The sequence below is a fragment of the Hemicordylus capensis genome, chromosome 10 (assembly GCF_027244095.1).
Source record: "Hemicordylus capensis ecotype Gifberg chromosome 10, rHemCap1.1.pri, whole genome shotgun sequence".
NCBI lineage: Eukaryota > Metazoa > Chordata > Lepidosauria > Squamata > Cordylidae > Hemicordylus > Hemicordylus capensis.
In genome coordinates, this window is record NC_069666.1 from 9010397 (window position 1) to 9024511 (window position 14115).

General features: G+C 47.1%; 1 protein-coding gene across 1 annotated transcript; it reads left to right on the forward strand.

Moving 5' to 3' along the window:
• The first annotated feature begins 5436 nt into the window (after window positions 1-5436).
• On the forward strand, window positions 5437-13868 carry LOC128335167 (ras-related and estrogen-regulated growth inhibitor-like protein). Its single transcript, XM_053273105.1, has 4 exons — window positions 5437-5645; window positions 7023-7076; window positions 9137-9213; window positions 11348-13868. The coding sequence occupies exons 1-4, from the start codon at window positions 5507-5509 to the stop codon at window positions 11771-11773; spliced, it is 696 nt and encodes a 231-aa protein (XP_053129080.1). The 5' UTR covers window positions 5437-5506; the 3' UTR covers window positions 11774-13868.
• Window positions 13869-14115: the final 247 nt, after the last annotated feature.

Below are 14115 nucleotides of genomic sequence, written 5' to 3' on the forward strand. Positions count from 1 at the left end.
GAGGAGACTGAGACTGCCTCGGAAAGGGGAGAAGGCATTGATTGCATGCAGAGCGACCGTCTAGGAACGGGGGAAGCAGCAGCTGCTGCTGCCTTTCAACTGAGTCGGGCCCTTAGTCTATCTCGCTCAGCATTGTCTGCACAGGCTGGCAGCGGCTTCTCCAAGGCAGCAGGCAGGAGTCTCTCCCAGCCCTGTCTTGGAGGTGCTGCCACCAGGGAGGGACCTGGGAACCTTCTGCTTGGAAGCTTGCAGCTGCTCTTCCCAGAGCGGCCCCATCCCCAGAAGGGTATATCTCCCAGTGCTCACACATGTAGTCTCCCATTCAAATGCAAACCAGGGTGGACTCTGCTTAGCAAAGGGGACAAGTCATGCTTGCTGCCACAAGACCAGCTCTACTCAAACTTGGGTCCCCAGATGTCAGACTACCACTCCCATCATCCCCAGGCAGCATTGATTAGGGACAATGGGATTAGTAGTCCAAGATTGGGATTCACAGGGAGCCTCACCCCCCGCCCCCCAACAACAAAACACACACTCTCCAGAGCCCCTTGTCTTAACTGGCCGCGGGCCTAGCCTGGCTCTTAGAGGAAAGTCTAGGGCTTCCAACTCTGGAGATTTCTGCTGGAGATCTTTTCCCCCAGTATTATTCACAATATCAAACCATCAACATCTTCAGGTTTGCTGCTTAGCAGGGACGGAGCACAAGAAAGTCAGGATCTCAACACCCATTTAGACAGGCTTTTAAATGTCTTATTGCAGCTTGTTTCTGATGGGTCGTATTTTGGCCTGTATCTGGTGGGTCACAGTTGGGTCTGTTTTAGTGCATTTATTAATTTTATAGCATAGCATAGTATTTATTTTGGTCTTTGACCAGCATAACATCAAAACAGACAAAAACAGCTCAAATGATATTAATTGTATACCTTTGTAGTGTTTTTCTGTTTTCCCGTTTTTAACTTGGTGCTATTTTATATTATTTTATTGTTTTACAACTTGTGCTGGTCAACGACCATAATAAAGATTATATATATATTATTTTATTTATTGTGCACAGGAAAGAAATAGGGTCTGGGGTACTTTTTAGTTTCCCTCCCCTCAGTTGCAAGGGGACAGCTCAAAACAATAGCAAAATAAAACAGAGAAAACAATAAAAACAGTCTCAAGTTAAAAACAGGAAAACACTGAACAGTATAAAGTTAATAAATCAACTAAAACAGACCCAATCATGACCCATCAGATACAGGCTGCAATAAGGCATTAAAAAGCCTATCTAAACAAATGAGAATTAAGATCTTTCTTTTCTTTTTTTAAGCTGAGGGAGGGAACAGGATGAAGCTCTTCTGCGGGGGCATTCTGATGAAAGTGATTGCTGGAGATTTTTTTCCCCAATCAGGCCATTAATATCTTCAGGATTAGTGTTGACAACTCTGATGGAAGCTATTCCCAGAGATTCCCCCCCACACCAAAAATAAAAATAAAAAAATTCCTAGCATAATTTTCTGAGGCAGGGGACAAAGTATATGCATATTGATATATACATAAAACATGTAAATAGAAATCAGAATGCAGGCCATGAATCCAGGGGGAGAAATTTCTCCCCGCTCCATGGATATATCCATGTTCCTTAGTACTATTCACAATATCAGATGGAATAAGCTGTTCCTGGAGTCTTTCTTTTTCTACATTTGGTTCCAATATTTTTCACCACAAGCCTTTTTGGAATCACCAGAGTTGCTTTCTGGAGTCACCATGCTGACTCCTGCAGTCCCTAACATGACTTCCTCTCCCAGTACATGAGTTCCTTCCCTTTCCTTGTGACATTTACTTAGGAGTAAGTCATGGGCTTCTGAGGGAAGATGCCTGGGGCTGCACTGGGACCATGGCCAGGAAGATGACTTATGAAGCAGTTCGCCCACAAAAGCATCTGCCGCAAGCAATGTGTCAGCTTTAAGGTGCCCACAAGACTCTGTTTTTGCTACAACGGATGAATAGGGTTGTCTCTCTTCAAGCTGCTTATCTACTGTTGCTGATGTTGTGATTTGTCCCCATACAAGTCATTTACATTCTAGCTCGACATCCTAACGGTCACTGACTATTCCATCCCATACACCTTTGACCCCCCTACACACTTTACGAACACAAGAACAGCCCTGCTGGATCAGGCCCAAGGCCTACCTAGCCCAGCATCCTCTTTCCCACAGTGGTCCACCAGATGCGCCTGAGAAGACCACAGGCAAGAAGTGAGGGCATGGCCTCTTTCCTGTTGTTGCTCACCTGCAACTGGTATTCAGAGGCATCTTGCCTTTGAGGCTAGAGGTGGCCTGTAGCCTTCAGACTAGCAGCCATTGATAGACCTGTCCTCCATGAATTTGTCTAAGCCCCTTTTAAAGCTATCCAGGCTAGTAGCCATCACCACATCCTGAGCAGAGAGTTCCATTGATTAATTATGCTCTGTTTTAAAAGTGTTCCTTTTCATGGTCCTACATTTCCTGACCATCAATTCATGGGATGACCCCTGGTTCTAGTGTTGTGAGAGAGGGATAAAAAATTATCTCTGTCCACTCTCTCTAAAGGTAAAGTGTGCTGTTAAATCGGTGTCAAATCCTGGTGACCGCAGAGCCCTGTGGTTGTCTTTGGTAGAATACGGGAGGGGTTTACCATCTGTCTTATGCACCTGGCAAAATGGATTCCAATGCCTGAAAACTAATGCTACTGTATATTTGTTAATCTCGATGGTGACACGAGAGTCTTAATGGGCCGGAATTCGCCAGTAAGGTATTATCCAGACTGTCTCTGTTATTTCTACTGTCGCAGTGTGATATTGACCACTGGTTTAGATGATCTCCAAAGGGATATTGACCGATTTGTAGAGAAGAAGAGACCTATCCACAGCTGTCACATGCCCACTTGTCTTTGTTTAAAAACATACACACTGTTTTTACCAATATTCCATGTGGTTTACATGAAACAATGAAAAGGAAATACACTCAAGCAAAAACCAAAACAATGTATCCATATCAAAGGAACATACAGATCAAAAACAGCCAAGGAAAACATGTTTCCATTTCAGAGGAGAGTAATGCAGGCTTCGACAAATTCTCTTTGGACCTAGACGCCTGCCCCCAAACGTAACCAAGTCCTGTGAGGAACAGGTGGAAGCCACTGGTTGGCCTTAGAAAAGAAGGGGAGATAGGACAGCCATCAGATTTCTCGAGGGCTGTCACAGATCTGGAGGAGCAGATTTGTTCTCAGTTGCTCCTGAGGGGCAGAACCAAGGAGCTGAAAGGCAAGGATGCAAATTCAGGCCAGGCATCAAGGAGGAGAGCTGGCCTTATAGTTGGTTGGTTGTGCCTTCGAGTCGGGTGTCGACTCCTGGCAACCCCAAAGCCATGTGATTTTCGTGGAGGGGTTTACCATTGCCTTCTCTCACGCAGTATGAGATGATGCCTTTCTGCACCATCCTATATGGCTGCTGCCTGATATAGGAGTTTCCCATAGTCTGGGAAACACACCAGCGGGGATTCAAACCAGCAACCTCCTGCTCTCTAGGCAGGGTTACTTCCCCACTGTGCCATAAGGTGTAGCAAGCATGAATTGTCCCCTTTGCAAAGCAGGCCCCACTCTGGTTTGCATTTAAATGGGAGACTACATGACTTAGCACTGGAAGGCCTTCCCCTCAAGGGATGGGGCCGCTCTGGGAAGAGCATCTAGGTTCCAAGTTCCCTCCCTGACAGCAGCTCCAAGGTAGGGCTGAAAGAGACTCCTGCCTGCAACCTTGGAGAAGCCGCTGCCAGTCTGTGCAGACAATATTGAGCTAGATGGACCAGGGGTCTGACTCAGTAGATGGCAGCTTCCTATGTTCCTATGCGAGCTTCCCTAGCTGTAGGATCTGTTTGATAGTGGAACACTCTGCCACACACACTGGTGGACTCTCCTTTCCTGGAGATTTTTCAGCAGGTGTTGGATGCATTCGATGCATTCGATGCATTTCACTGAGCATGGCAGGGGGTTGGACTAGCAGACTCCCCAAGTCCCTTCCAACTCCTCTAAAAATCCACGAATCTATGAGACTGTTAGCCTCATTCTCGTGGTATCCAAGTAAAGGACTGAAATCTCAGAGTAAAAGGATGCCATTTTCTGCTTTGCTCCAGAGCTTTTGCCATTAGCTCCTCTTCCCCACTTGGTCACCAGGCTCTACCCTGAATCACCAGGAACATCCAGGCTCCGCCCCTAGCTCTGCCCCTAACCTACCATATGCTTCCTACCAGCCAGGCTCCGCCCACCTAACCTACCTTATGCTGCCTCATGCCCCTGCCATGCTATTCAAAGCTCCACCCTAGCCTAGCAAGCTCCGCCCCAATCTATGAAACCCCACCCATTAGCTCTCAAGCTCCTCCCCCTGAGTCTCTAGGTCAGAGTTTTAGGAGATCTGGCTATCCATATAAGACTGGTGAGTGCTTCTAGTTTTAATATTCAGGATAATGTGTGTTTTAGCTCTCCAAAGTTTGGGAAGTAGTGTATGTATATTGTTTTCCATTATTGCTTGCTTTTTCTTGCATTTTTAATTCACTGTGATTGGGGATAGTTTTTGTATGCTACTTTGAGCAGTTTTGCAAAGCCGACAGATACATTTATAATTTTGTAATGTTCACAGAAGTATAGTTATAGTTATATAATCATACTAATTAAAAATAATACTTATTTCAGTACTTCTTATAGTAAATTATAAAGCCCTAAATGGCTTGGGTATTTAAGAGAATACCTTCTTCGTCATGAACCCCAGTGCCCATTGAGATCTTCAGAAGAGGTCCGTCTGCAGTTGCTACCGGCTCGTCTGGTGGCTACTCAGGGACAGGCCTTCTCCGCTGCTGCCCCAAAGCTTTAGAATGCGCTCCCTTCTGAAATAAGAGCCTCCCCATCTCTAACAACTTTTTAAAAGTCTTTAAAGACACGTTGATTCACTTTTTAAAAAGTTTTAAAAGAGGCATTTGTTTTAATTAAATACTGTATGTTAAATAAATAAATAAATAAATAAATAAATAAAATTAATTTAATAATTATAACTATATTTATAAATAACAATGCCCTCATATCTTCTGGGGCAGAAGCTTTTACATGAGTCAAGCAATCTTTTTCATGGCATGCCTGAAACACATAGAAAGTGCTAAAGACCCAACACATATGGAAAATGGCAAGTCCCTCCTGGATTTTCCCAATGCCTGAAGTGGGGTGGACCAAGTCACTATTTGTTTTATCTTTTACAATCATTTCAATTGTGAATAAAATTCACCTTTTAAATTTTAAACAACAACTGGAGATGTCTTCAGTTAGTAACTCCTGTGAGTGAAACCCCTACTGCTCATTAGGAATGGTATGATCCATGCAAATTACTCCGACAGTTGCAGTGGCAGAGGGAGTTATTCTTGTTCTGTCTGTGCAGAGAGAAGCAGCAGAGAAGAGAGACCTTTGCTTCTGGTAGACTAGTTAAAAAATCCCAGATCTATCAATGGTCCTCCGGATCCCTCTGCGCAGAAGCGCCAGCTTCACCCCAGACCACCAGTCTGTGGTGGAAGTGCCCACTCCCACACCCCTGAAGATGGAAGCAAATGTGGTGGTCCTTGGAGCAGACAGCGTGGGAAAATCAGGTGAGTTTGGGATCTGGGAGGAAAGTAACTTAAGGTGGGCTGAAGCTAGAAACTTGATCTGTACATAAGTTTCTAAACTTGATCTGTATGTAAAAATTTTTTAAAATGAACAAACTTGTTTTCAAGTAAGTTTTTGCACTTATTTTGCATGCAACACTTATAAGATAAACCAAAGAAAAACGGAAAGGGTTAGAAGGGAGATCATGGTAGGCGGCATGGAATCTTATTGTAGGTGTCTACAGAGTGCTTGCAGTTTTCCACAGCTAATGCAAACATTTATTTATTTATTTATTTATATTTATATTCTACTCTCCCTCCAAGGAGCCCTGAGTGGTATACATGGTTATGTTTATCCTCACAAATTATCGTGAGTAGGTTATAGCACATTATTGCATGCAGAATAGCAAATTCTACATACAAATTGAAATGTGATGTCCCAAAAGGGTAATTCTCCTTTACCCACCAGAAAAGACAGATCAGTTTGGAAACAGCATTTAGGAAGTTCTGTGGTCCACCAAATAAATTGTTAACCAACTCTTCAGGGTTGTCAATATAGATGGAAGAAGAGATAGAAATAAAGGGTCTACTCTGAAATAAGTTCTTTAATTTTTATAGCTTATGTACCATATATACTTAATTCCACAAAATCTCAACCCCAAGTGTAATAATAATATCAATATAGGACAGAAGCCTGCTTTGCTTGAGGACCAATGCAAGAGTCTGATATTAATTAAAGCAGGGGTTCCCAGCCTTGAGTCCCCAGGTGTTACAACTCCCATTGTACTCAGCCGTAGTGGCTGAAATGCCATGATCAGAGTTGTAGTCCAACAAGAACTGAAGACTCAAAGTTGGGAACTCTTGAATTAAAGTATTGCTAGCAAATTGACAGCCTGGTCATATGCCCCCTGAGTCCTATGGAACTCAGTGGGAAAGAAATCCCACCAAATGCAAAAGGATTTACTGCCAGGTAAGTGTGCAAAGGATCATAGCCTGGCAACTTTCCATTTATATATCTTGTACTGTGCAACCCAAATCTCTGGACTTGCAATTCAAGATTCAGGTTTTGACTCTGCAGAAATTGTCCTTGCAGAATCAGTCGCAGTTTGTTACTCCACATCTACCTTGCAAATTGAGTTCTGAGAATGTTCATCTTTGCGGGTTTGTGTTAGCTTCTTGTCAAAATAATAATAACGACGACAACAACATTTGTTAGCCGTCCCATAACAAATTGCTCTTCTTCTTTTTTGTGGCAAAAGGGTCCCCACCCCCCACCCCTCAGGTCGAGAACAGAAACCGGTTGGGTGGTGTGCTTTGTTTTCGTTTAATTTTTCTCAAATCTGTTTTATATAGCATTCTCACTCCCACGATTTTTCGCAGCTTTGACCGTGCGCTTTCTCACCAGAAGATTTATTGGGGAATATGGAGATCTAGGTAAGCGTCATCCTCCCATGGACAGACTTCTGCCAGCTATTTTTTTCTCCCCTTCACACTTGGGAGGCTGGGTGGTCCAGTTAAGCAGAAAAGCACTAATTGCAATAGCTAATTCTCTATGAAGGGTTGGTTTCCTTCTCTGTGAGATGAGGGGAAGAGGGTAGCTTGGTAACAGAGTTCATTCACATCTTGGTTGAAGCTCTGGACACCTCTAGTTAAGATATTCCAGAGCTGCCTCTGCACGGCCACCACAAATGGACAACTGTGTGGTCCATGGTTGCCTCATGGTTGCCTCATGGTTGCCTCGCACAGCCATTTTGTTTGTACCCACTTGTACCATCCGACTGACCCCAATGCATGGTATTTTCCCCAATCTTTATAGTTTCCTGCTTCTGGGGGGGTGGAGGGGTCTCTGTTAATCCATTCCTCTGAAGGTCACTCCACATTTTAAGCTGCATTTGTCTTTGTGAGGGTTATCCTACTGTTTCCCCCAGGAAATGGATGAAACATGGAGGTACTGTATGTCAAGCTTGGCATCAGCACACATCAGGCAAGTTGTCTAGGCTTCAGTTCCCCAGCAAGGCCCTTCACTGAAGCCTGTCCTGGGCTTATTTTTAAAAATGGATTATTTTTCAGTAGGGATGTGCAAAGAATTCAAGCAAATCGATTCAAATTCAAATCAAATTTGAATCAGTTCAACTCAAAACTGCTTGCACAGAATGGGATTCATTCGAATCGATTCGAATTTGCCTCAACTGGGATCAAAATTACTCGAATTCGACTTGAATTTGATTCGAATTCACCCCAATTTGAATTGATTAGAACAAATCCCATTCTGTGCAAGCAGTTTTGAGTCAATCAATTTGAATTCTATTCTAATTCAAATAAATTCAGTTGAATTTTTTTGCACATCCCTGTTTTTCAGTGTGCCTCATGTTACCAGGCAGCTGCCATCTTGGTTTCCCAGAATACCATGGATGTGACATAGTTCTGGGGTGCTGTAACAGAAAATGGCTGCCACCACAAAAACAAGTCGGTCCCCACTGGTGATGAACTTATTTTCCCTCAATGCCCCAGAACTACACAACATCTGAAGCATTATGGGAAACCAAGATGGTGTCTACCAGCTGTCCAATGCTAATAGGAGCATGTGGGCGGGGGGGGGAGATCCACCACTAGGTAAGCTCCTCAGGGTTTCCATGAATTAAGGATGGGGGGGGGACACACCAGATGGCACTTTGCTGAGGGGTTCCCTCAGCCCTGATCTGGAAGTGGCCCTAGGGATGTGAATGTCCATATGTATGGAAAGCATCCATACTGTGGAACTGCAATCAAATCAGGGTTTTTGTGTGCACATTTCCGAGTGTTCACGGAAATGGGGCATTATGCTTATACAGTGGGAAGATGCTGCTGTTATGAACATAGGAAGCTGCCTTCTACTGAGTCAGACCACCAGCCCTTCTAGCACAACATTGTCTACACTGACTGGCAGCAGCTCTCTGAGGTTTCTTTCAGGCAGGAAACTTTCTTAGCCCTCCCTGGAGATGCTGCCAGGGATTGAACCTGGGACCTTCTGCATGCACAGCAGATGCTCTAGTACTGAGCTATGGCCCTACGTTGTGGCAAACACAAATACCACACAGCAATAAGGCTGCCTGCCTACAGTAAACCTCTGCATGTGCACTTGAAGGCAAGCTGCACTGAATTCAGTGGGGCTTACGTCTGAGTAGACCCACTTAGGATCAAGCAGCAAAACGTCTTACATGTCTGGAAGCACACTACTTATAGACACAAGAAGATTGTGATGCATGACTGCAAAGAAAAGGCAAAATAATCTGACTGGGACTGAGGCAGGAGTTTTTGGGCTGGTAGTCTGTGCAGACCTTCAGTTTATGTTCCTTGCTCTGTGACGTCTGCTTTGGCGGTCTCTAACTCCAGGTAGTTAGAGTGCCAGGTAGGAGAAGGGAGTGGCAAAGCAGATGCAGAGAGGGGAAGAGAGGTTACCGCTCTTGGGAGTGGCTTTTTGGCAGCCAGAACTGTGTGTGTGTTTTCCCCTGCAGAGTCTATCTACACTCACACTTTGGCCCTGGAAGGCAGAGAGATCCTTTTCCACATCTGGGACTTCCCTTGCTCACAGGTGAGGGAGTGCTGAGACTCTTTCATATCCCTGTGTTTTATTTGTTATTTATTTATTTGATTAATTTATATACCGCCTGGCTCCAAAGGCTCTAGGCCAGGCCTGCTCAACTTAGGCCCCCCAGCTGTTTTTGGACTACAACTCCCATAATCCCCAGCCACAGTGGCCAATAGCCAGGGATTATGGCCGTTGTAGGCCAACATCTGCAGGAGGGCCGAAGTTGAGCAGGCCTGCTCTAGGCGGTTCACAAAAATACTCACACGTTCACAAGAAATGCTCATTCCAAGTATTTCTATATTGCACCCATTGCACAGCTTATTCTCAAGGCAGTTGCTGGACAATACACGATGAGGTCCTTCACACAACCGAAAACTGGGTAGGACAAGTGTCCTACTAAGTGTCCTGGTTGTGCTCCCAGTTTGCGATTGTGTGGGAGCAAACAACCAGGTCGGAGGAGAGAGAAGTGACTGAGTTGAATCAAGGTTGGAGGAAAAGCTGGGTAGGATGCTTAGGACAGCTTTTCCTCCCATCTTGGCCAAATGCTGGGTATGAAAGGCTGGTAGATATAATAGAATTCCAGCTGAGCAGAGATATTGCCCCTGTGGCTCTGGTGAGATTGAGTCGGTTACGCAGGTGCTCCTGTGGTGTGTCTTTTATATAGATCTTAGGCGAAAGTTAATTGACCCTCTTTTACATAATTTGCCAGGTCAATTGGATGAATTCTATATCAAATATTTGCTAATAGGTGTGAATTCGTCTATCACACACACAGTTGCAAAATTCTGTTATTCTGCAATACGAGAAGGGACAGTCTGCTCGCTAATGGTTGGATCCAGTGGAGAGTTGTGTTATTGATATGGCTATGTTTAAAATTGTATATTGTTTTAGATGTTGTGATATTGGACAAAGACTGTAATAAAGACGGACTGACTGGGTATGAAAGCTGGGTAGGACAGAGCTGTCCTACCCAGCTTTCATACCCAGTCAGTCCGTCTTTATTACAGTCTTTGTCCAGCTTTTCCTCCGACCTTGGTCCCATACAATCCCTTCTCCCTCCCTGTTACTAGTTGTTTGCTCCCACGCAACCAAAAATGGGGAGTGCACACAGCTCCCAAACCTGGGTAGGGCACTAGTTCTACCCATTTGTCCGTTGTGTGAATGACCTCTATACAGGCACATAGCAATCTGCCCGGCGGCCCAGGGACAAAGTTCCCCAAGGGCCCCCCAGCGCGTGTGCTTTGCATGTGTGCCCCACCACCCAATCCATGCTCCCCCCCCCTTTTGTAAGGGCCCTCTGTAATTTTGGGGGAGGGGTTACTCACCCCGCTGCTGCCTTGCCGCTCATACTGCCCACGATCTTCACTGCCGGGGAGAGCAGGCTACCCCCCCATGGCAGTGGTGGACAGGCTTCTCCCCCCACCCCACTCCTGGCCAGCCCATGGCTTCTTTCAGGCCTGTGTCCCCGCACACTCCGATTATGGATAGCACTCCGTATCGTGACATCACGACATGCAGGTGCAGAGGGCAGCGTGGGCAGCGGGGTAGCAGTGGGCAGCGGCGGGGGGCCCCTGACCAGTCCAGGCCCAGGGACATCCACACCCCCTTGCCCAATGGTCGCTACGCCCCGCCTCTATCTATTGCAACAGGCAGCGTTTTAGAACAGGGGTCTCTAACTGCAGCCCTTCTGCAGATGTTGGCCTACGACGCCTATGAACCCTGGCTAATGACCATCATTACTAGGGATTATGGGTGTTGCTGTCCAACGACAACCGGTGGGCCATGGTTGGAGATGCCTACTTCAGAAGAAGCATCCCCTGTTTTCTTTCACACAGGAGGGAGTCTGCCTTTTGAAAAGGCGCTTGCCACCTGCAGGTTTAATCAAGACTTATATTAAAAATATTTTCAGTGAAACCTGCTCATTTAATTCCGATTCATCAGCTAAATAGGAACTTAGTAAACTGCTTTATACATTGGTCCGTCTAATTCAGTGTTGTCTACACGGACTGGTAGCGGTCCTCCAAGTTTTCAGGCAGGAGTCTTTCCCAGCCCTACCTGGAGATGCCAGATGGATGCCCTTCCAATCAGCTACAGCCTTGCCCACCACTGTTGCAGCTCTGCTTATTTTCTTCCCCAGGAGCGAGCGGATGAGAGCTCTTCCGAGGACAAGCGCATCCAGTGGGCCGATGGCTTCATCCTGGTCTACAGCATCTGCGATCGAGACAGCTTCAACAGCGTCCAGCCCAAAGTCCAGTCTATTAAGGCCACCAAGGAAGGCCCAAACCAGGAAAAAGTGCCCATTGTCATTGTGGGCAACAAACGGGACCTGCACCATCGGCGAGCGGTCTCCAGCGAGGAGGGCCGTCTCCTGGCGCTCTCCATGGAGTGCGAGTTCTACGAGGTCTCCGCGGCAGAAGCCTACCACGGAGCCCTCCTGGTCTTCCATGGCCTGGCAGAACGGATCTGTGAGGCCAAACTGCCGCTGAAGAAAGGCACCGGCATCCGCAGCATTGTCAAGAGTGTGTCCGCTGTTTTCGCCCGCAAGAGAACAGACTCAATGTGAATCGGCCTGCGTATCGCGTCCAGGAGCATCGTGGCGTCTCGCCAGCCATCTCCTCCTCCTCCTCCTCCTCCTCCTCCTGACTGTGCAGAGTGGAGCGTGATATCTCTCTGATGTAAAGCGATAAGCCTTCTCGTTCTGCTAAGCCTAAGGGCGGCCCTCGAATGAGGTGAGATGAGGCAGTCACCTCAGGCGGCCGATTATTGGGGCAGAAGCAGGGTGGCAAGATGCCCCCCCCCCCCACTGCTCCTATTAGAGCAGCTCTTTGGGACAGACCAGTCCCTTGCATGCTTTGGGAGGATGGCCTCCCTTTGCAGTCCTTGCAAAGGAAAGAAGAGGCTGAGAGCAACCTTCCCCCTCCTGTCCCCTGTGCCACACTCATCGCTCACAAGGGTCAGTTTGGAACGGGTGCCGATCCAGGCACATAGTTAGGGGAGGGAGGGCTCGTGTTTGCCCCTCATAAGAACATAAGTATATAAAATAAGTAAGAACAGCCCTGCTGGATGAGGCCCAAGGAAGCCCATCTAGTCCAGCATCCTGTTTCACACAGTGGCCCACCTGATGCCTCTGGGGAGCCCACAGGTAAGAGCTGAGGGGCAGGCCCTCTCTCTTGCTGTTGCTCCCCTGCGACTGCAGTCCTCATGTGCAAAAGCCATGCCCCCCCCTTGTGTGACATCACATGTAGGGTGTGTAGGCAGCCCCCGGAAGGGCCAATGCGGCCCACTGGATCTCATTCCTCAGCCAGATTCGTTGTTGGCTGGGTGGTCGTCTTTGTTCTCTTGGTGAGAATGAAGAAAAAAAACCTAGCAAAGAAGCAGGCTGGGAAACGAAGCGGGCCCAGCTCTCCGTGGAGGGATAAGGGGTGAGCGAGGCAGCTCTGGGCGGCTTGGGTTTTTTGAACCCATTTGCCCAATTATAGTCCCTTGCTTAACTCTGCCCTGAAGACAGGAAACTGAAGGGCTGACCCAACCCTGAAGGCCGTACAGGCAGTGCTTGTACGGCCTTCTGGGTTGGGTCAGCATGGGGAGGGTGACTACTTTTGAGCACTGTCTGCTCCAGTTGAGTGGGAGAACATCGGCTTTACATGCAGAAGGTCTCAGGTTCTATGCCTGGCAGCATCTCCAGGTAGGGCTGGGACAGGCTCCTGCCTAAGACTTTGGAGAGCTGCTGCCCGTCAGAGCAGACAGTGCCGTATTTAACCAAATAGGAGGTGACTCTGGATGTAAGATGATAAAAGATAGTGGTTAAGTAAAGGGTATACCTGCATTTACTCAAAAACCGCCTTGAGATGTATTATGGAAGGTGGTATGGAAACTGAACAATAATAAATAAGAGAAAGAGGACTCTGAATGCAAGACGACCCCTCCATATGTAACAGGAAAGAACTGGGGGAGGGGGAGGGACTCATCTTGGATTTGGGTAAATACAGTACTGAGATCAATAGACCCATGGTCTGACTCAGGATAAGGCAGCTCCCTGCTAGCAGTTTGGGAGAGGCAAAGCATCTCTCTGCGGAGAGACCAGGATCTTTGCCAGATTCTCCTTCGCTCTCCAGTTCGGTCTTGTTGTCTCGCTCACTTCCAGCTTGTTACCCAGCTCTCGGAGCACAAGTAGGTGCCTGGAACTCTGTGTCCTCACCAGCCTTCTCCATCCGTTCACTGTTACTCAGCGATGTGCTGCACACGCCTATGCAAAAGCACACATGGCTGTTTTCCAGAGCCTGGTGTGGGTGTGGCGGATCTGAAATAATCTGGTCCCGGGTAAAAGCCACAGCTTGTCTCCTGCTGGAAAATTATCCTCAGGCCCCGCCGACAGTTGGTGAAGAATGTAGGGAACTGGTAGGAGCAGACGTGTTAATTGGGAGGAGACAGCAGGGTTTCCGGCTCTGAGATGCCAGATACTTGTGGTTGCAGGGAGCAGCGTTACTCGGCGGGAGGGAAAGGCACTCCATCTATGCCCAGTATACTCCAGTTCAGCTGGTCTGTAGAGAAAAAGAAAAGAGCTGGTCTTGTCCCTTTAGCTAAGCAGGGTCCACCCTGGTTGCATATGAATTGGAGACTAGAAGTGTGAGCACTGTAAGATATTCCCCTCGGAGGATGGAGGCTTCATCCCGAGGGGAATATCTTGCAGTGCTCACACATCAAGTCTCCCATTCAGATGCAACCAGGGCGGACTCTGCTTAGCTATGGGGACAAGTCATGCTTGCTACCACAAGACCAGCTCTCCTCTCCAATTTCTCTGGCAGGACCATACAAAGCACAAATCAATCCTGTTTAAAGACACTGAGACCGGAAAGCTCAACAGAGCAAGTCAGGGACTGGAAGGTTGAACAACTGTTTGGATAC